The sequence below is a fragment of the Trachinotus anak genome, unplaced genomic scaffold (assembly GCF_046630095.1).
Source record: "Trachinotus anak isolate AG129_WGS33_773 ecotype Australia unplaced genomic scaffold, CSIRO_AGI_Tana_v1 ptg000025l, whole genome shotgun sequence".
NCBI classification, from domain to species: Eukaryota; Metazoa; Chordata; class Actinopteri; order Carangiformes; family Carangidae; genus Trachinotus; species Trachinotus anak.
Genome location: NW_027273876.1, coordinates 14,650,912 through 14,673,746, shown reverse-complemented (window position 1 = coordinate 14,673,746; position 22,835 = coordinate 14,650,912). Strand labels below are relative to the sequence as shown.

Genomic DNA, 22,835 nt, shown 5'->3' with positions numbered 1-22,835 from the left:
AACTCCCATGATGGGTGGTTTTACTGTCCAATCACGCTAAAGGTCAGGATTTCCTGGCCAATTACGTTGCTCTGTGGGCGGGACTAACTAGCCGTTTCCTCATGTATCATCATCATCCCATGGACTGACTTGTTTGTTGTCGAGCAAGATGGAGTTCCTTTTGGGAAATCCTTACAGTACCCCAGTGGGGCATTGCATTGGTATGTAACTAGATATTGAGGAAACAACAATGCATGCTGCTTGATGTATTTGTCCCGGAAATGTCTCTGTTTTATGCAATAGTCTTCTACGCTCTTGCTAACGTCACTGAATAAGTTCTCTACAGCTGGAGAGCCACCGTTAGCCGCCTAGCTAACTAGTAATTACGGTAACATCTGCTGTCATTGTGCTAGCGTTACCGTTATCAAACTAAAGGTCTGTTATCTGCCACTGTCATTTCATGGGTCAGCGCTAAAAACATTAACGAGTTGAGTCACATATATCTTTAATGCTGGCTAATAACTAAGTCAGCTAACAGTTAGCTAGCCGCCAGTCATCGTCATATACTTGGACAGCTGTGTTGAACTGAAAGGTCTTTATATGTTATTTTTCTCAGCCTCTTTAACCTCTGTATGTGTCTTGCAGAGAGAGCCACTGATGGCTCCCTGCAAAGTGAGGACTGGACCCTTAACATGGAAATATGTGACATCATCAATGAAACAGAGGATGGGTGAGTACCCAGATAAAAAAATCAATGACTACCCATATATGTTATTGATTAACTCTCATATGTACTTGTTTAATCCCGTCTTCCGTGTTCCTGTGCTGTTTACATAATGCATTGCTACAGCTATAGCGTTGGTGTCGGTCCCTTCTGGTCTTTGCCCGTGTCATATTAAGAGAAGAAGCCTAGCTCTGGCTGTGTAAGGTGTATGTGCAAGGCCTCTTTGCTTATCTCACTGTTCCATTAACCTTGTACCGTATGTTTAAGCTGCTGTGTGAAGTCCAGGTCTTGTTTGATTACCGTAATAGGTTGCAAACTGGCTTAGGTGGGTCTAGCCTAGCCTTGCTCAATGTACCGTAGCAGTCTATAAAAATAGGTCTGACTCTACTTCTTTCATGTCTCTGGGAAATGCAAGGGGTGTCATATGCCTGTGATGCTGATGTGATCTGTTAAAAGTAGTCAAAAAAAAAAAAAAATCCCAAGTTAATTATTTCTTTCTTACAGCAGAACAATCACAGTGTCAGTCCAGAGATTGTGAAAAGTCAAGGAATCATTCACATGTGCCCTGGTCAGTGTGTCAGTGCCATTCAGAATGCCCCTTTGTCCATTAACTTCTTAGTAATTCTGCCTGGCGTGTGTTATTGGTCCATTAAAAAGTTGAGGGAATGCTGCATCATGCTATCACCGTGTGTTTAATGTGTGCTTTTACCTGATTGTGTGTATGTGTGTGTTTTTATGTGTGCGTGCGCGCGTGTGCACAGGCCAAAAGATGCCATTAGAGCAGTGAAGAAGAGGCTGAATGGCAACAGGAACTATAGAGAAGTGATGCTGGCATTAACGGTGAGTTAAAGTGGGCAAGAGCTACATTGTAGTTACAGTATTAAAAGTATTATTCATGCAGTCTATTGTCACCATCAGGCGAATAGGTCACAGGTCTTGCTCTGTTTTTTCTCTCACATAATGTAATTATGTTATTAATGTAGCTATGTAGAGCAAATCACCTAGGGCCACTTGACTGTATCACATAAATTCACATAAATTATACATCATAAATTGCATTTACAGAGAATTTGCAATATCATGTACATTCTGTGTCTGGGTTACAAAACTCTTAATGTGCCTGTATTTGATTGACAGTTTGTCAGGCATTAGCATATTCTGAGAACATTTTCTTCTCTGCTTCCATCAGGTCCTTGAGACGTGTGTGAAAAACTGCGGCCATCGTTTTCATGCTTTAGTCACCAGCAGGGACTTTGTTGATGGCGTGCTTGTTAAAATCATCTCCCCTAAAAACAACCCACCTACAATCGTTCAAGATAAAGTCCTTGCCCTGATTCAGGTAAGATAACAGTAAAATTGTGTGCACCCAGTCCAGGTTTTTAGGCTTGCACAGTCAGCGCATGCCATAAATCTTTGAATTGCATTCCCCCAACAGATATCAGATATATGTGAGAAAGAAAAGGTATTTCGTATTGAGTCCGTTGACATGAGTGAGCAGTGACATAAGTTTTTTGGCGTAGGTGTTTATTACAGTAGGTGTGGTTGTACTGCAGTCCGGGAGCCAGCTTATCATCCCCAGGCAGAGCCTCAGGTAAAGTACAGTGTCTCCAGGGCTTCAGCCAGGAGCAGCTCCAGTTACCTGTCACAGCTCGGGTAACCCTGCGAGGCTCATGTGGGCTGCTCTTATTTCCACCAGGGGAACCATGTGACTAGAGCTACAGCATGGATCCAGGAGGGCAGCATACAATACCTGTGAGAGAGAAGAGGGAGGCAGAGTGTTTCTTGTCTGTCTTGTCACTAGACAAACAAGTTCATGACAAGAGAGTCAGCTGGGAAAACTGTGTGGGAAACTTTTTTTGAGCAGCACTGTCTTCTTACAGACACAGTTAGAGTATTGTTGACATGTCATTTAGCTAGATGTGTAATACCCAGTTGGGCAACAGACTGCAGTGGTGTTATGCAGCTCCTTGAAGTTGATAAAAGTGAGCATGTGTGCACAGTTAATAGTTGATATGTTCTTGCCAAACTATGTAGCTTTGCTTAGAGTGGTTCTGCTCATGGTTTTGCATGGTCATACCTCAACCAAAAGAGGCAAAGTGTTGTAAAAATTTGAATTAAGATCAAACTGGCTTGCAGTTCAAAGTGACTAAGCAGAACAACAACTCCCTCAAAGTCCTTGTGTACTGGTTTTTTGGAAGTGTGTTGTGTGTTTGTGCTGTTGTAATGGCCCTGTCTTGCTTTAGCCTGCCCACTGCTGAAAGAGCTTTGTGGTTTGCTGACTGAATGTATTCAAGGCAGACAAACAGAAATGATCAGAGAACAGGCCTTGTTTATTATACTGACATCCCTTGGTTTGTTTGCTGTCTCATCCCTCTCTTTACCCATTATATTTTGTTTTTGTTTTTTTTATTCTCTCCCTCTCTTTTCTTTTAACTCTTTTCTTACTCGGCCTTCTCCAGGCATGGGCTGATGCATTCAGGAGCAGTCCAGACCTCACAGGGGTGGTTCAAATCTACGAGGAGCTAAAGAGGAAAGGCATCGAGTTCCCCATGTCAGACCTGGAGACCCTGTCGCCTATACACACACCTCAGCGGGTAGGAGGCATCGCATTAAGCAGCTCGGCTTCTGTGTGCAGAAGATTCGGTGCAAAGACTAGAATAAGATTATCTTTCTAATTAATCTGACACATTCTGTTATGTATATTATCTCATTGTCTGTTGCTTCCAGTCTGCAACTGCTCCAGAGGGCGACTCCACCCTACACAAGTACAGCACCACTACTCAGCCCACACCACACGCTGTCCCACCAGCCTACACTGACCCCCAGGTCCCCAACGTTCAGGCCTCTGGATCCATCAATCCTACACCTGAGCAGGTACAGCGTTGTTCCCATAAACACACTGAAACCAAACAGTTGCTTCAGATGTGTATCCAACCTGCGACAGCCTGCAGTTCTCTTCCAAGAGGACAGACCCCTATGTATTCAGGCTTTTTTTTTTTTTGGTTTCACACAAATGCACATGGTGTTGTTTGCGCCTGTGGAAACAAACAAACATCGACCAAACATGACTCCAGAACCGACTGCTGCAAACTTGCAAACCGACTGCTTGGTGTGAGGATGTCTTAGGCCGACGGTTCCTAATCCCAGCCCTTTTTGTCTGACGTAGCTGTAGAGCTGTCATGTTCTAATAAGGAATTAAGAGGAGGGATATATAACACTGTTAGTTATGAAAAAGTGGATGTGGCTAGAATATTTTACCATACAATTGAATTGCCATTGATTAGTATACTTTGTAACTGTACAATAACCATTTGGCCTGTCACAGGCTGGACGTTTCAGCCATTTATCTGTTACTTTTAGCTGACAGTTTCAACAGTTTATTTTTTGCTAATCATTTCGGACATCTTATCTATTACATTTAGCTGTTTGTAACCATGTATCCATTACTTTTGGGTATTTTAACTTCTCAGTTCACTCAATTGCAAGTTGCGCTGTTACATGTATGTAATTTGCATGTAATGTATTTGGCTGTTTATTTTCCTCTTTAACATGAAAATGCTGATATATATATTTTTTTAGTCAAATCAGTTTTCCATTTTTAAAGTTTAATTGTTTTCTCCAAGCAGCCCTGGTTGGGAATCACTGTTCAAACAACCCTGTTGCCTGGAAATGAGATCACCAGCATGCACATAGCAGACTAACTGTAGATGGGTTTATCCCTGTGTCATCCAGATTTGCCGGCTGCGCAGCGAGTTGGACATTGTTCGTGGAAACACTAAGGTGATGTCAGAGATGTTGACTGAGATGGTCCCAGGACAGGAGGATGCTTCAGACTATGAGTTACTACAGGCAAGGAACCACTTACATGTGTTTGTCTGTGTCAACATTCTGAAGTGTCTGACTGAATAAATATAGAAGATTAGTATTTTTTTTGTTTGAACAGACCTGTGCAAACCATTAAGAAAACCCTAACCTGAGACCATCATGCGTACATGTGTTTACATGTGTTTGTACGTTCATAGGAGCTGAACAGGACTTGCAGAGCCATGCAACAGAGAATAGTGGAGCTCATCTCCTGTGTTTCCAATGAAGCTGTGACTGAGGAGCTACTGCATGTCAACGACGACCTCAACAACATTTTCTTACGCTACGAAAGGTTAGAAAACGCCGACAAGTACACATACAAATGCAGTTGCAAAACAGTACACACACTCAAACTCATCTTTACCCTGACAGAGCTGCATGTTTGCACAGATTTGGTTAGGTAAACCAAAAGGCTCTTGTTCATTTCTTTCACGTTGTTCCTGTCTTCCTGCCTCAGGTACGAGAGGTTTAGGTCTGGGAGGTCTTCAGCTCAGAGTGTCAACAATGGGGTGAGTCAGCGGTTAACTCAGGTGGTGAAACGCCCAATGTTTGCATCACCAGTTCGTCCACGTCATGGTGTTTATTTTCTGCTCATCTTTTCTCATTCTCTGATGTCCACACCTTTCAGTGTCAGTAACGTATCCTTGCATGTTACATTACCAGTCTGGCTTTATAATGTCTAAGTGCAGTTAGTTATCTGTGGGCAATTTATCAGATGTACATGCCTAATTAAACGGAAACCCAACAAAGATGCATATGCATTTACATTGATTGTAAAATGCAAAGTAAATGTAGTTTATCATTAAGTTTGTTATGTTTGGAATTTTCTGATTTGAATTTGTCTTTCACAACAGGTCTGTTGCATTGAAGTCCTGTCCAGTAGGGGGAAACATTGACTGTGACAATACAATGCAAAGTGAAGCCATTGCAGTGTAGAGATGCATGTGTATATCCATGCCAGAATGAAATACAACCAACAGTCCAGTCACAGCTCTGGAGGGGGCGTGGTGGCATGCTCTAAGAAGGGCGCTTTAGACCTGATAGCATTGTTGGAAGCTGAGTTCGGCATCACATCTAACGGGTGCCCTCTCATTGTTTCCGGAATGGTTTCCATTTGTCAGGTTTATTGACATCCATTCCAGTCTTGCAGGGTTTCAAATGGACCTGTCAACAAATAACGCAATATCTGAATCTAGCTTGAGAACGTTTATCAGCAGCTGATTTAGCGCTTGCTTCCATCAGTGTCAAACACCTACAGCTGCTAACAGTGGGACATTTCTTTGTTTTATAGTGTCTGTCAGTTTCCTGTTGTTTCTATCTCACTGCTGTATTGATTCACATTTTCTCAGTTAGATGCCAGAAACACCACCAGAAATTTCATGCAAAGCACGAAGGTGCTCTTGGAATGTTTTTTGCTGCTCCATTGGGTTTCCAGTTAATTAGGCATGTTACATTTCCCATAGGTTCATGCCATTACATTGTGTCCCTGCACAGGCATGTAAATGGTATTCACTGTCTCTTCCTTTCTGTTCTTTTCTGTTCTTCTGTTTCTGTGGCTAGCTGAGACAGGCAAGTATGAAAATATTGTCCCTAAATGACCAGTGTCACCCCACAGCATCCGTTGAAACATGGCTAAATCATATGGGCCCAGCCTCCACCACTATCTTTCATCCCATATGGCATGTTTCGACTATGCAGCCCCCAACAGCCAATAATCCGATGAACCTGGAGGTAGACTGACAGTGACAGGCACTGTCATGTTGTGTTTGCATTATCTCAGACATTCAGAGTTTGAGATTTGCAAACTGATTCTTGATAGAGCTTCTCCTCCAGAGCCCAAAGATTATGTCTTCCCTCCTCCTTCCCTCCTGTATTTCCACCTTCTTAAGGGGATTGTTTTGTCTTTATGGATAAGCAGTTAGGGTGCCAAACTGACCACAAATCAAATATGGATGGCAAATTTATCAATTTCCTCTGAGCAAATATCATTGAAAACAACATATATCTATAACGTAAAACAGTGTTTTTGCAGCCCCTTAAGAAACAGTTTTTCAGAAGGATATTTAATTTCCTGCTACCCTCAGTCACAGACATTTTCATGCTCTCCTGAAGCTAACCAACAAGTTTTCCACATTTGTATTTGTTCTTATTATGCACTATGCCTTCTTTTTTTATTTAGACAACAAATTTATTTATTTGTTTATTTTTTCAAACACAGTCAAGGGACTACGTGCTGTATAACCCTGCCTCTCCTTAGCCTCCCACAAAAGGATTTGCTTTGCGCCTTATGAGCCATAGACAGTAAATCCTTCTCTCTGCTCCTACACGAAACAAGAGCTATAGTGTATCTCATCACTCCTCCTTCACCAGGTCCTGAGTGAAGCTACAGAGGACAACCTGATCGACCTCGGCCCAGGGTCCCCAGCGGTGGTCAGCAACATGCCGAACGCAGCCCCAACCAGCCTGCCCCCCACCATCACAGCCCCTGCAGCAAGGCCCTCCTCCCCAGCCACATTGGCTTCTCGCCTGGCTGGTCTTGGTATGCATCTCCTACCTCAGACATTAGATGAGTGTTCACTCTGAGACTGGTAAAAGCTGGTTGTGTTTGTGAACATTTGGAAGATTATGTTGAATCATTGTGAAATTAGCATGCTGGCTGGTTAGTTATGTAATAACGAAGCCAATATGTGTCTAGTCCTCTCATGCTAAAACTGAACATCCTGGCTTAGAGACTACAGCCAAAGACGAGACAGTTTAGAAGGCCGGTTTGTTGCCAAACTTGTATCACAGACTTTCATTTATATTACCGGATTAAAGGAACAGTTCCGCATCTCTGTTTTGATTTCTTGCCAATAGCTAGATGAGATGGTTGACTCTACTCTCAGTCTGTGAGTTAACTGAAGAGCTAGCTTAGCTTATCTTAGCATAAGACTGGAGGTGGGGGGAAGAGCTATCCTGGATCTGTCCAAAGTTCAAAACTACATCTGCTTCCTGCTCGTAATTCTCAGTAAAACCACAACTTGTCATTACGTTTGGGTTTGTGTACGGATTAAACAAACAAGATACAATGTGGTAATTACTGAGCTTCAGGGGTGTTGGTAGGTTTCTTTTTGAACTCTGGACAGAGCCTGGCTAGCTGCTTCCCCCTGCCTCCAGTCTTTCTGCACAGATATGATCTGCCTGTCAAGAAGAAAGCGAGTACACATGATTCCAAAAAAAGAGTTTTTGTTTTACTCCTGCACCTGAACCAGATTGTTGTAGACATAATGTAGCCCCCAGCTGATTCAGCATTACACCTCTGCACCAGCATTGCTTGTTAGTGGATTTTTGACACTGTTGCAAAGCCTCTGTAGGAATTCTGTCAAAAAATATGTACGATTCAGTAGCTTTTGTAGTTTGAGTTTTTTGCAGTGAACCTTTGTTTTACGCAGTAGGGCTGCTTATTGTTTTTTCTCTCCAGATATGGGTGCAGACAGTGTGAGCAGCACCCTGAGCACTCTGTCCAGCTGTAAACCTCCTCCTGCTCAGGACGACTTTGATGTGTTCGCTCAAACCAGGACTGGAGCTATGCCTGAACCACACAAGATGTAAGGACGGATTAGAGACTGATTGTTGAGGCGTTAACATTTACAGTTTGAGCTGTTTAAGATACAGAGTGTAAATTAAGTTTGGCTTTTCAAAAACCACAGTCATTCTGAAGGCTGAGATTGATCATTACTGTCATTATAAATCAACCTGTATCTAATATGTTAGAAAGCAGTGTTCATTGCAGTTTCCCAGAGTCAAGTTTTACATGCTCAAATGCATTGTTTTGTTTGAGCCAAATTACAACCAACTGATGATCAAAAGATTCAGTTCCAAATTAATTTTCTATTGATCAATGAATAAACTAATTGTTTCAGCTCAAATCTTATTTTCAATTAGGAGAAGCAACAGGCAGAACAAGTTCCCAACACTGTTCTAACAGCCCATGTCTGTGTCCTGTCTCAGTGCTGCAGCAGAAGACAGCAATGCTCCTGGCAGCCTCCCTCCCACTCTGGATGTGCAACAGCCAACTGCAGGAGAGGTGAGTGACACAGTGTTTATAAGTCCAGTGTTGGCTGTAACTTTCACTCAGTGTTTTCATGACCATGAAGAGAACATCTTAAGTATGTTTGTGTATGTGTGCTGTGCAACAGGTTGTTTGAACTGCTGCTGCTGGAAGCTGATCTTGTTAACAAACTGAGAAATAAGTAAAATCTGACAAATTTAGCCACTTTCTCAGCCAGTTTCATCATTTTTAGCCTTGCTTAAGCATCTTAAGAAGTAGTTCCCATTCTCCTGTTGTTAATGCATTACTAACAAGACTGACAACAAGACAAGGCCCTGTTCAGACCTGGTATTAACGTCTGTACTCGGTGATCTGATCACAAGTTGACAGCTCTAAGTTCAGGTGTGAACACACCCAAGATGCATTGAGGATGCATTTGAGATCCAGTCACATTCAGAGGTGGTCTGGTCCACTGTTAGAGCTAGGATTCGCTCAACCTCTCCATGCTCCGCTCTCTTTCTCACTCACTCACGCACGCACGCACGCACGCACGCACGCACGCACGCACACACACTCACACATACACAATAACACAAGCACATTGACAACGGACACATCTGTCAAACTACCTAAAAACAACAATGTATAAATGTTTATTTAAATATAAAGTGGGGAAGTGAGATCCGATCACAAGCAGTCACTGCACATGTGTTTTAAAGCCAGGTGTGAACAGATGAACTTCGAGCTGACCACTTGTGATCGGATCAGTGACGACGCACGTTAATACCAGGTCTGAACAGGGGCGTAGATTTTGTCTTGTCACTTTTTTGTGGGCTCGTCATAAAGCTGCTTTCACACTTCATCACTATACTGAAGAGTCAAGCAAGAAGGGAAACACTTAATATGCTGTGTACCAGCTCTATCGCCCACTGTGACTTAGTTATTTCTAGTGGGTTGTTTTCTGTTATTAAACCTAGTTTTCTGTGGAATGAACACAGTAAACTCTGGATTCAGCTTGTGGTCACTGGATGAAAGTTAATTTCCTGTGGTGGTGTCAGACATGATGATGTTTGCTGTATTCCTCTTCATCAGCATTACCAGCTTAATGTGCATGCTGCGATGTGCAAAATGTATGTTAGTGTGACTGTGGGTGTTCCCTCACAGGCTGCTCATATGATGTGTCACACCATCCACAAACATTGATTTTTATTCCATTTCTTAATTTTTATTTTTTTAACCTTAGAAAATATTCTTAAGTTGCATTTGAGTTAACACTGAAGTTCATTTAAGTCATCTATTCTGTTGTGTTTGGGTTGGGGTTTTTTTTTTTTTTTTTTTTTTTTTTGTTCTGTTTTCCGGCCACCTGTGGCGGTCTTGCTGCTACCACCGTAGGGTGTCGGCGGCCAGTCCTCTGTCATGGATGACATAGAGGAGTGGCTATGTACTGACGTGGTGAGCCCATCATGATTTTTATTTCTGCCTGCACTTCTCCCTCTTTCCTTTTTCACTCTGTTGTTTCCCTTTATCTCTTTTTAAAGTGCTTTTTGAAGCCAGAAGTAACACATTTCTCTTGTATCACACTTCCTCAATCTGTGATCACATTTTAATATCCTAGTTTACTTTAAAGTTACTAACAGTGTGCTGTGGGGACAAACTGACTTCATTATGAAATAATGTTATGAAATGAGCATAAGGCCTTGAATGCAAATGCATGCAAATGTCCATAATCAGGTTGTCTGGACTGTGAATGACTGTATCCATCTGCTCTCACTCAGCTCTGACAGCCAAGGATAAAGTTCCTTCTAATATGAGAGATTGTTAGCTGTAGCGTTATGTTTATGTAGAGTGTCCTAACTTTAACCAAATTATTTTTGTTGCCTAACCTAAACTAAATCTTCTCATCTAAGCTTATCCAAGAGCCAGGGGGAGAAAGGATTGGTAGTTTTGTGTTCAGAATAATTGATGAAGCATTACAAGACTTCATGCTCATTTTATACAAATTTGTGCGATTGTGTTGCATAATTGCGTGGGAATATCCAGCTGTTTTGGTTGGGAGACAACTGGTGGATGTGTCTTGGTATTCATAATATGTCAAATGAATGGGCATCAATGGAAGGTGGTACTGACGGGTAAGTGGCTCCTTGTATAGTAATAAAAGGTGACTGGTGGGTGTTGAATGATGACAAATGTACTCTGTGCTGTTGTGTGTGAGTGGCTCATGCACAGGATCAGAATTTGTCTTGGTTTGTGGTGGTTTGCAGTGAAGTAAGTTTGATAGAGTCGCCTCCCAGATGTGACATTGTCTTTTTTTTCCCCCCTCAACAGAAAGGAGACGAGGGCGAGGAAGGCGTGACAAGTGAAGGTACGACGACATCAGTCTCCCTTCCTGTTGTCTCCAGCTTCATTCTGTCCACATTTCACTTCACATTCACACTAACTGACTTCTTTTTGTTTCAAATTCTTCCAGAGTTCGACAAGTTCCTCGAGGAGAGAGCCAAAGCCGCAGAGATGGCCCCCAGCCTACCCTCGCCCCCCAGTGGCGACCCAGGTGCAGCGCAGGGAACCCCCAGCCGCAAGAAGCCAGACAGGCCAGAGGACACTTTGTTTGCCATGTAGCCCTTTCACCTTTGACCCTCCATCCCTCAGCCTAAGACCCGACCACCCGAGAAGCATCGTCCGAAGACGGACTGACCCGACACTAAAACACACCCACCTCCGTTTTCACCACAACACAGTTCAGCTACACTACAGAAATTTGTACATGCCATCCTTGTAAAAAAAAAAAAAAAAAGAAAAAAAAGAAAAAAAGGGAATTCTTCATGGTCTCCGTTAATTTCTCATTAGAAGAAGAAATCCAAACAAATAGCCTATTTTGATACGCCACCAGACGACGGATCCCACCCACATGATGACCAGTGTCAGAGGCAATGAGGCAGCCTGCTTGTTCCTTCTTCTCTATGTGTGAAGAATATCCCTCCGCCTGCTGTGGACTGCAGAGCTTCATGTTGCAGCTAATTGTGATTAAAAGATGTAGAGTTTTATATATACATACATATATAAATATATGTATATGTATATAAATAGACGAGAATCCTTGTCATAAGTAGGAAATCCATTTCCTATCCAAGCCCTCAAAGCATGCATTAAGACCACCAAACTTGATCATTTAAGTTTTTATTATTAAAGATGCCCCAACAGAAACATTATGGGTGTTATTCCAGAATTGCTCTTTAAAGGCAGAAAGGTGGAGCGTACCTACACAGATATCATTTTGGTGTTTGTATTAGTCTCTTTTCAAGTCTGCCTAGGTTGAATTGTAAATCTGTAAATGGCAAATGTCAAGTTTATGCATTGTGTGTATATTTAAGATACAGTATGTATGAAAGAGATGTTGATTTAATGTAGTTATTTGAAAATGGTTTATGTTTGCAGCTGCTCTGACAATAGGGATGTACCTCACTGGGGTCAAGTTTTCCACTAGAAAAGGGAATTGTAAACATCTGATTATTTCCAAGCTCTAAATCAGAAAGATGGAAGAAGGGAATTTAGTTTTTTGATCAGTATAATTGCGCACTGCACCGACAAATACATTCTTTCACCTTCCTTTAAATCTGTCTTCTCATTGTGTAGATTTCTCTTTAAATTTATCTGCAGTTTTTATGATGATATGTCGGTCACAACAGATTTACTGAGATTATTTTGCTGAGATTTCATTAGCATAGAGCTGCTGTAGTTGGTCTCAGCTCCATCTGCTGAACAATACGGTCTAATTACTCTTGTTTATGTAATCATCTGTGTGCTGAAGGTGTGTCAATGAAGGCTTTGACAGGGAGTGGGAATGTTATTTTAAACAGAATCCCAGTCAGAGTTACTGGAAGCTGAAGAGACACATGCTGTTTTACTCACTGATTGTAGGTTTTAACTCCTTTTTGAATAGACGATGCTGTAAAACAGAGTTTAGAGGACCAAAATCTGTGCTTTCTCCTGGATGTGGAGGGAAAATTCTGGATAACTGGGTTGTTCATACACAGTCCAGTTCAGTCTCTAACCTAGATCTCAGCTTTACTTCCAGGGATGTAATGAGAATTTCAGTATCACACTACAAAAGCTGTTTGCACATAATTTTTCTCCTTGATTCCTTTACGCTGACATCTTAAAATGGCCTGACCTTTCAACATGACATTTGTTTTCAGAAATGAGCTCGCCGCAGACACACCACTACAAATGAGACATTTCACTCTTTTGACAATAATAAATGCAACATGTTACACAATCACAACAAGCTTAAAACAAACGTGCACTTTGACAGGCGCGTTACCTTTCAACTCGTACTGTAAATCAGCTAACACTTAGCCAGATGTAAAGTAATGAGAAACAGAGGTGTAGAAATAATTTATTCAGTGCTATTTTTAAATTTTTTTTTTCTTCAGATCAGTATTTTAAATGATTTTGTTGTCGAAAAGGGAAATGAACTGAAATGTTTAGGGAGAGTACGAGAACTTGTCATAATGATGTGTGTTTTAGTGTTTTTGGCTTTTGTTTGTGGAGTTTCCTTTTTACACACTGCTGCTGGCTAATGTATCTTCTTTGTCATGTTCTTGTTGGTTGAATGTGTCCATACCGTGAACATGTGGACGTGGTTCATGAGGGCAGATCGTCATTGATTCATTGCTGGAAGAGAGTCACACCAGTTGTCCCATTTATCTCATGAAGGAAACATATTTTTAATAGATTGACTCACTCATAGTTTTATGAACTAACTAGCAGATGACTAAACAGACTCACTTACTTGGGACACTTTTGACAAAGCATCAACATTGCACTTTTTGAAAGGGAAACTTACTTTCTCCTTCTGTTTTCTTGTTTTGTAGTTAAATGTGTGTGTGTGTGTGTGTGTGTGTGTGTGTGTGTGTGTGTGTGTGTGTGTCAGCTGTTCAGCAACACCAAAAGGTTTTATCTCAGTTGAGCAAAAGACGCCTTCAAATGTGTGTTTTAAAGAATCCATGTCGTCGCTGTCCTGTCTGATACTGCCCTGGTTTATTTCAGTGTGAGCTCTGTCAGTGATTTGTAACTGAATCTCAGCGTACTGATAACTTTGCCAGAGCTTCATCTCAGACCTGTTGTGCAGAGGAACAATACGTTCCTTTGTTCGTCAGTGGATGGTATAAAAAGAGATGCTGATAAGGGAGGCTGTGCTGTGTGACTGCTACTTTCCTGAGTTGCCTCATCGCTCATTTCTCTTTGTGTTGTTGGACTTATGCATGAACTCTAATAAAACATTAGCAGTGTGTGATCCACATTCTTGTTTTTTGTCTTTATTGTTTTATTTTGATAAGAATCCAGTTATTTTGTGCAAAAATGAAGCTGTGATTCGCTTCATCACAGTGTCCTGCCGCCACTCCGGTCCTCTCCTTGGTATACCATCCTTTGCCTGGATCCCTCTTCAGATGGTAATAGCTGAGGCTGACCTGTAGTAACCCTTTTCATTTACCTTACCCCCACCACCCACCACCACCCCGCCTCTCTCTGGAAGGCTGTGGGCCCCACACCAGGGGCTTCCCCCATTGGCCGTCTGGAATCGCCTCATCCCACAACATGGCCTCTCACATTCTGCCTCAGTCACTGGAGCGTTTTCCCGGTCAAAAAGAAAGAGGGGTGTGTCTGCCAGACAGTAGACTGGAATACACCAGTACACAGGATCCAGTCTGACTCAACATGTGCCGTTTGAAATGGGTAAATTATGTCTCTAAATTCGCATTGCACAAAAGAGCTGTGGGATTTCTCTGAGAGGTAAATGGATGCTTTTATGTTTTCAGTTTGATCACGGGAGAAAAGATTAGATTCAAATGGATCGTGACTATCTAGAAATGTGATCTTTGCAATAGCAAGTATGTTAAATTGCTTGAAGAAAAATGTTCAAATACGGTTGTAAATCAGAAAAACTATTATTTTTCGCCAGTAGCAGAGACACCATGTGCTGTGTTACTTGTTGGCATGAGGCTGAGTAAGCTTGAGCATGAGTTACTGTTCACATGGCAACATGCCACTGCAGCTACGCCTGTATGTGTAGATAGTGACTGCTGATGACACAATTACACAAGGTAGAAATGAATTGTGTGACTGTGACTGTCGTCCCCATCAAATACATTTTGATAAGCATCACATTAACCATGACATCATAACATCTGTTGCAGAGGCCTGAGTGTATGGAGCTGTTGGATCGCTCAAAGACTGAGTAAAGCTCACTGAAGAGAAGAAATATGGAGGATTCACATTTTCTCTGTTCCACAGACCAGCCTGGTGTGTGTGACCCACCTGTCCACAAGCAGTTAGTTAGCACACCCTGGTGGCTGCACCATGGAGCCTGACGACACACGCAGAGGTCAAAGTGAATGAGAAATGAAGTGAATGAGTCATAAGAAAATCACCCAACAACTTCAATTCGTCGTCAATAAAACTAAATATCCCCAACAGAGCAGCATGACAGAGCGAAACCGACCATCTACCACGTGTGTCAGGTGTGAGTGGAATCGCTGGCCAGAGCTGTGGTGCATTGTAGTTGCATTGCATGTTATGCAAACACAGTGCAATGGATCTGCTTTGCAACGCAGAACTTGGCCATTAACACAACTCAACCATGAGCATCAACAAGTCTGATCAAGGCCTCATCCATTATTATACAACACACACTTGTCAGCATCAGGTCAGCCCAACAACACTGTTGTTTACCTGTGTGCATCATGTTTTTATATTGTGGCTAGTGTTGGTCAGCTGCTGTGCTGATGTTCAGATAATGTCAGTTTACATGATGCTGGATCAGAAACATCTGGGTGATGTTTGAAGAGTGGCTGTACAGGCCAGTACAATGGTGCATGGTGTTCCAGTTGTTACCTGCATAACAGTTGCAGTTGTAGTTTCATGGAAAATTCACAGTCTGTGTGTTAGTATTTCAGTTTGCCATATCTGAGGTGTGTAGGTACAGACACTTATTTTTTTCTGTGGCATATTAAGTAGAGGTGTAGAGCATTTGACACTGTTATGGGTGGAAAGTCTGTTGTCTATTAAAAACACAACAATGAGCCACATCATTAAACTGGGTCACATGTTCCTTCAGTAGCATAAACACGGGCACTGTAGTTTATTTTAAGTCCATACCACATACACTGTCCGGCCACTTTAAATATTCACTAGCGGACCAAATGTATATTCATCCGCAACTGAAAGTAGTCCACAACAAATGAACTATGCACTTCTGCTAGATTAAGTGAGCTAAAAACTACAGTGCTCAGCTCTCTAAGGAAATTCTTTTACACTTCTTTAAATTGAAACTATATATTTGACCTATCATTATTATTATTAATTTTTTTATTAAAAAAAAAAGATTTCCATCTTAAATATTGAAACATTTCCCTCATCAGTTTTGTGGGGACTGTATCAGAAAAGTGTTGATTGAACCCTGTGGTAATCTTTGAGCCCATTGTGTGACATTGTGCACTGGTCCTGTTGTCTGTGTAATCGTGTATTTGTGCATCTAACAGATGACATTAAAATACAGGGATGAATATCTCCAGTGCAAGAAAGGCTTAAGACCTTTTCCGAAAGTTTCCTAAAGGTGGCATGTTTATCAAATAAGATCTGACAAATTTAAACAGATGTCTGGCAGATTTCTGAGTTCTATATTTCATGCCCTTTACCATTATTAAATTGCCTGTTTTCCATTTTCTCTCTGAAAACCCCTCCAGCCACCTCCACTTCTGTTGTATTCCTGGCAGGGACAACCGTCTGACCGTCTGAATGTAAACACATCTTCCAACAAACGCTGATTGACGTGCTGTGTTGATTTTCTCATTACTGACATGCACACACACTTGAAGCCTTTTAAAAATAATAGCATATTCCAGTATTGAAGTGTGTACAGGCTGTACCTGCAACAGCTCTGCACATGCCACAAAATGGCAAAGGGCAAAGATGAATGTATTTTCAAGGGCCTTAGGCTATTTCACTGATCTTCATTAGCCGGTGGCTCACAGTGACAGCAATGTCTCTCTCAGTGTGGGCCCTCAGATTATTCACCTCCTCCAGCCTCAGATCAAGGAAGCGGTTAAGTACAGAAAAAAATTCCACGCATACACTCAACAGATAGAACAAAACAACACAGTAATATTTATCTTCAGACTGTAATCCTCACCACAGCCTCAGCGAAACCTGGTCGCTAAACAAGCACTGAAGATTAAATGACCTATTTGTGTTTATGATTTACTTTATATTAATGCTGCAGATCAGTGGTTTCCCAATTTCCTCTACCTGCAATCCCACTGTTTATCGCCCTGAGCTGCTCACTTTACCTGGCGGCGCACACATAATGAAGTCTCAAACAAAACAAATGTCCACACTCCTAATAATGAGAAATATTATTGTGTGTGCGTAATTATAAACAACTGGCTGAAGATGGCAGAGGGATAACTTGAAATGAAACTGAACAGATGAATTTACAGTCATTTAATAGAGGCCATTCATTGGGACACTGCGCCAGTAGCTACAGTTTCATATATTCACTGACAGCATAATATGTGCATTGACTTTTCGGGCCTGACTGGTGCCTTGCTTTCTCTTTAGCTGCCTCAAAAGACCCCCGTAGCCTCAGAGCACTTTATGCTAAGTTAATTTACCCAAATATATCCACAGCGTCGTGGCAGCAGCAGCCCCCGCTATTCAACATCAACAACTTTGTTAATGGAAACTTGCTGATCCATAAATGTTTGTGCCGCCACAGACGTTTGCTGGGGGGCAGTTCACATATGAATGTTAAAAACCCACAGATCGATGAGGGGCATTTGCAAAGGAGGCATAAGGTGTGTTTAATTATAATTGCGTCAGGGGTCTGCGGATGTGTGTGTGTGTGTGTGTGTGTGTTTGTTGGGGGGAGGTGTTGCTGTTAAGGCTTACGCAGGGGCCCCTGTATTTAAATAGGGTCACATCTCGGCTTCACCTTGCAAGTGTTATGCTATATTAAATGCCACTCATGTTAAGTGTGTTGAAACTCCTCTGATGTAGTCAAGACATAATATAAAGGTTAAATTGAAAAATGTCCCTTCAACAGCACAGGAACACGCCATGATTGATCTCCCTTGTACGGGCAAGAAATGTTGGCCAGACCTCTGTTTTGTTAGGCTCTTTTTAAGTGTATGAACACAGTATATTATAATCAGGGGTGACTGGATTAGAATTTAAGTGTCAGTCAATCAGGATTTCAAAAGGTCAATGAAAAAATTTGCAAAATATGGGCAGTAAGTGGGTCTGAAATAATTGAAATCAGTCAGAAAAGGCCTTTTTGCAGAAAACATGTTGACTTGCTCTGGTCTATGTGGTATGAAGTATATTTATGTGGTAAGTCATAAACCAAGTATTGGACAAAGGGAAATTTTGATGATTAGTATGTATGTAAATACTGTATAAAGTAGTATGTAGTATGGAGTTAGGTCAACAATGCTCAACACTGCATGCACCAACATGCTCAGCACCACTACCCTGAAAGCTAAATGGAGTTCAGCCATCATTCATTTTTAATTTACACTTACTGTGAACATGTAATAGTGAAGTAAAAACCTCATACCTAGATTTTGGCAATTGTACATGTTCCTTCTGTATCAAAAATAAAACATTTCGGTAAAGAAACAGGCATTTTTAAGCTGCCATGAAACAGATCATTTCTTTTTTTTCTGACATCATTTTCAGAAAAGTTTACATTTTGAAGACCAGCAGATTGTAATGCTGAACTCCTTGTAAGAGACAGTTGTCTTGACACTCAATAAAATAAAGTAATATGAACACAGTGGCCATTAATCAGAGACAGATCAGAAATGATATGAGTCAAGTTTAAGGGTCTATGTTGTAATGACAGGTGATGAGGAAAAACCATGAAATTCTCAATAAATTCTTCCATGTGAACTTCTGATCTGAAGATAATTCAATAAATTTTTTTTTTTTTTTTTTTTACTGAATCAGATTTTTGAAACATTTTTAAACACGTCATACTTGTGCTCACAGCTCCTGTGTATATACATATATAGAGAACTGTAAACCTAGTCTATGTCTGCACTAGACACTGCACAAACAGTATAATGACAATATGAACGCTGCACTGTATTGTTCCCATTTTATCTTCGACAGCATGTTGCTTTCTTTAAGTGACTTTTTCCATCTAGAATCCATCACACATTACTGTACCTCTTTATTTTGTTCCTCTTTAACATTTTCAAGTCAGTAAAACTCCGCTTGTGTGATTTCGCTTGTCTTTGGATGTACTTATACTTCCCAGTTTTGGACACAGATGCTAATGAAGGAATAGGTTCAGTCAGTACTTTCCTTTGCTCTTATTTGCTCACAGAGTCCAGAAGTGTAGGTTTAGGTGTTGGGGCTCCAGAACATGAATAGGTGGCCCTGTAGGCCCTATGTGCACGGGGCCATGGGAGGATCTGAACCCAGACAGAGGTGGATCCGGAGTGGAAAGGATGTAGTCAATGCTAAACTTGATCTCTGACTCTGGTTTCCCTTGCTGGGTGGGGTTTGGGATGAGATGGTTTTGCTGTGGACCCGGCCTCGGCCTTTCAGGGTTCAAAGGGCAGAGGGTGGAGTCGGATTCAGCTGGGTGCCGAGCTGCAGGCATATCCTGATTGCTGTGGCTCTCCAGAGGGTGGAAAGGGGTTTCTCCTGAATCACGGAGGCCGATTTTCATGTTCCTCCTGCGCCGGCGACGCCGAAAGTTGCCGTTTTCAAACAGGTCGAGCATGGATTCACAGCCAGTGGCAAAAGTCCAGTAGTTTCCCTTTCCCTTTTCATTGCCCTCTGTCCGTGGAACCTGGGCGAATAGGAGGAAGAAATATTATTTGAGAAAAGGAAAAAGTACTATAATACTATTTCTATTAGTTCAATACTGATAGAAATATAGAAATAGATAAAATTAGGAAGAAAAATAAGTTAAAAAAAACAAACAAAACAACAGTTATATGACTGACTGAAATCATGTAAAAGTAAAGGGTGAAATTCCTTTCATTAGGCACAAAAACACTTAAACATCACGCTAAATGTGTGTCTGCACCTTGATGAAGCAGCTGTTGAGGGACAGGTTGTGTCTGATGGAGTTCTGCCAGGCTCTCTGGTTCGAGCGGTAGTACGGAAATCTCTTCATGATGAACTCATAGATGCCGGACAGAGTGACCCGCTGCTCTGGGCTCTGCTGGATGGCCATGGCTATCAGAGCGATGTAGCTGACACACAGACACACATGGTAACAGCTGATAACCCATTGTTTAGGGTACCACAGACCCAGATGAGTTATGTGTAAAAATAGTAATAACAGCAAAATCAAATATTTTTTTTCCATCAATATTTTGTCTTTTATTCTGTCTTACTGAAACAGAATCTATGGGAAAATAACAAAACGCTAACCCTCTGATACAAACTGGCTTTGCTTATTTACTGAAGGAGACAAAAAAAGTTAGTTAAAAAAAAAAAAATGTTTGCCAAAAAGCAAAAATTATCCTGCATAGTGATGTAATGGTTTATCAGACCTCTCATGAACTGTTCGTGAGGGGTCAAATAAGACAAATTTAAAAGGTCATAATTTCAGGTTTAGAGGAGGCAGTGCTGCATAAAAACCACTGCCAACAGTCAGATATAGAGCATTTGTGAATCCTTTGTATTAAACCACGTTTCAAATAGAATTAATGACATGTCATCAGTCCAAAATGGTGTTTATAGGCAATTACTCATAAAATTAGGAAAAGTCATGAAGTATTATAGTGTTAACCCTCCTAATGTGTTAGAAAAGGGCTTACATCTTTAGTGTGTAAACCCGTATTTGAATTCATTAACAAGCACTGAAAAAAAAAGAATGATCATCCACTAAAATGTTTTATCTGCTAAGAAACTTATTATTCATCTATAACCATAATATATATAAACTTACTTTGATAACGTATGTATCTTAGATATAATTTAACTTACTGTGTACAAGGCGGTTGTAGTTCAAAAGAGTCACAGCTGATCTGTTTTATTGCTTAAAATAAACAGGCAAATATATTATCAGACCTCAGGAGGCTAATGATAAGCAAACATCCACTGTGACCTAAGTCTCCTGGATTGTATGCCAGTGGCAAGCCTCTCGCCCGTTTGTCCCACTCATCGCAGTGCAAGTTTGTCCTTCTCACAACGAGCCAATCATGTCTCACGATTGTCAATTTGAATAACTCAAAAATATGAGAAGTTTGAAGTGAAACAGTCGGGCCTGTTTCAGCCTCCCATATAAAAGAAGTGGCATTACTGTTGGATTTGTGTACCCCAGCAAGTATCAACATGTCAGTGTCAGTCTCCCCCTAATCTCCACAGTGATGATGTCAATAACGGCTTTTCTATAGGCTGTGATAAACAGCTCAAAGGCAGATTGTATGTCTTGTCTTGTCTTGCCATGTGCGACTGCACACCTAATGGAACCAGGGGTTATTTTTATTATTTTGTGACTGTCCTCAACACCTCATCTGAGAGAATGGTGTGTGTGTGTGTGTGTGTGTGTGTGTGTGTGTCCAGGCAAGGTGTGAGATGTGAGAAATAAAACATGAGAAAGTCCTGCCCTATAGACTGCTATATAACTAGGGGACAGGAAATGTGTGTGTGTTTGTGTGTCTGCATGTGTGTGTACGTCTGTATTTTTGTGTGTGTGGGGTGTGAGTGAAACAGAGCGGTGGGGCGTTTGTGGGATCACATCTGCTGTGAGCCACTCTACAACTGAATTCAAGTCAGTACACTTTCTTGCCATGAAACACAATTTAATAATAATTTAAATATTATTATATAATATTATTATACGATTGTTTTGTTGCAATTTTTTATTTATGATGGTTCTGCAACATTTGCTATGTATTTCTCTGCGTAAACAACCCATAATTACTACCGGGGCAAATTTGACACATAATACCACAGAATTATTATTATTTTTTTAATAGGCATTTAAAAAAGAAAGAAATATAATCAAAATGTATTTTATTGTGGCCCTGTGATAGACTGTCCAAGGTGTACTCTGCCCCCCACCCATTGTCAGCTGGGATTGGGTCCAGCCCCCCGTGACCCTGTACGAACAAACTGTATAGATAATGGATGGATGGATGGATTTTATGGTATTTAAAAGCTCATTGTTGGGGATGTAATGAAGTCTTGTTGTGGTCAGAAAAAATTTTGATATGTTTCAAACCTCAAAAAATTGTAAAGCATTTGAAAACAGGTCACCCTAACACAAAAGGAGGGTTAAGTATGTTTTGGGGGGATAAAGAAGACCCCAACCAGAAGATTAGAGGAAAAGTAAAAATGAATGAGGATGAAAGGTTTCAAATATTATTTTGAATTTCACCCTGGTTTAAAAAGATGAATCTAGACATACTAAACTAAGCTGCTGTATGAAAATAATTTCAGAATGAATGAAATAGCTAGATAATATGCTAAACAAAGTAGTACAGGGGAAAAAGGTGACACATAAAAACTGAACTAGGCTGCTTTATAAAATCTTCCTGTTTTGTTTTGCCAAAACTCACAAATTTTGCTGAAACAATGTTTTCCAGTTTTAAAAGGAAAAAGATAAAGCCAGGTAAAACTTATTCATAATCACTACTAACTGTATTTGTCTTCAGAGGTTGACAAACTGATATAGAACACCTTAGCAAAAGTTATATTCTATATTTCACAAAAAGAAAAGATGAGAAAATCCTCCATACCTGTACGCGGGTCTACACATTTTCTTCTCTTCGTCAGTGCTAGAGGAAGGGTATCCGTCTCCATCGTAGTTAAAACAGTTGAAGGGGTAGTGAGAGTTATCAAACATATCTACACTCGGAGGAGTCAGATGTGTGCTCCAAACTCTCTGGCTCCTCTGACTGTCCCGGCCAAAGCCCAGCAGCAACACCCTGTCCTGCTGCTCTGCTTTGCCACCATGCTCTGCTCAGCCAGCTGACACTCACTCTGAGCTCTGATGATGACGGCTGCCCCTGCAGCCCCCCTCTCCCCTCCCCATCCCAGCTGCTCTCCAGGAACGGCTGCAGGTCTGAACACTCAGGACCACCTATCTGAGCTCTTTGAACTCCGGTTCTGGTCTTGTGTACGGCTTGTGTATTTGTCATCCACATGAATTTCATATTTCAAATCTATATATATATATATAGTCTTTATTTCAGTACCTACAGCTCATGCTTT

At 41.1% G+C, this 22,835-nt stretch overlaps 2 protein-coding genes across 3 annotated transcripts; one reads left to right on the top strand and one right to left on the bottom strand.

Moving 5' to 3' along the window:
• The first annotated feature begins 99 nt into the window (after positions 1–99).
• Positions 100–11,402, top strand: tom1l2 (target of myb1 like 2 membrane trafficking protein). Of its 2 annotated transcripts, XM_071462519.1 has the most exons (15): positions 100–200; positions 625–709; positions 1,465–1,543; positions 1,893–2,042; positions 3,163–3,297; positions 3,431–3,577; positions 4,436–4,552; positions 4,726–4,859; positions 5,025–5,076; positions 6,938–7,106; positions 8,028–8,154; positions 8,558–8,633; positions 9,990–10,049; positions 10,923–10,959; positions 11,065–11,402. In XM_071462519.1, exons 1-15 carry the CDS (start codon positions 149–151, stop codon positions 11,211–11,213), a joined length of 1,569 nt encoding a protein of 522 aa, XP_071318620.1. In that variant the 5' UTR covers positions 100–148; the 3' UTR covers positions 11,214–11,402. The 2 variants fall into 2 exon arrangements, with proteins under 2 accessions (XP_071318620.1, XP_071318621.1); XM_071462520.1 differs by lacking the exon at positions 9,990–10,049 and having other exon boundaries at positions 11,065–11,401.
• A 5,012-nt stretch (positions 11,403–16,414) lies between these two features.
• Positions 16,415–22,611, bottom strand: foxl3 (forkhead box L3). The gene is made up of 3 exons (XM_071463451.1): positions 22,361–22,611; positions 19,696–19,864; positions 16,415–19,455 (listed from the first exon to the last, which is right to left on the bottom strand). The coding sequence occupies exons 1-3, from the start codon at positions 22,465–22,467 to the stop codon at positions 18,979–18,981; spliced, it is 753 nt and encodes a 250-aa protein (XP_071319552.1). The 5' UTR covers positions 22,468–22,611; the 3' UTR covers positions 16,415–18,978.
• Between the last annotated feature and the right edge of the window lie 224 nt (positions 22,612–22,835).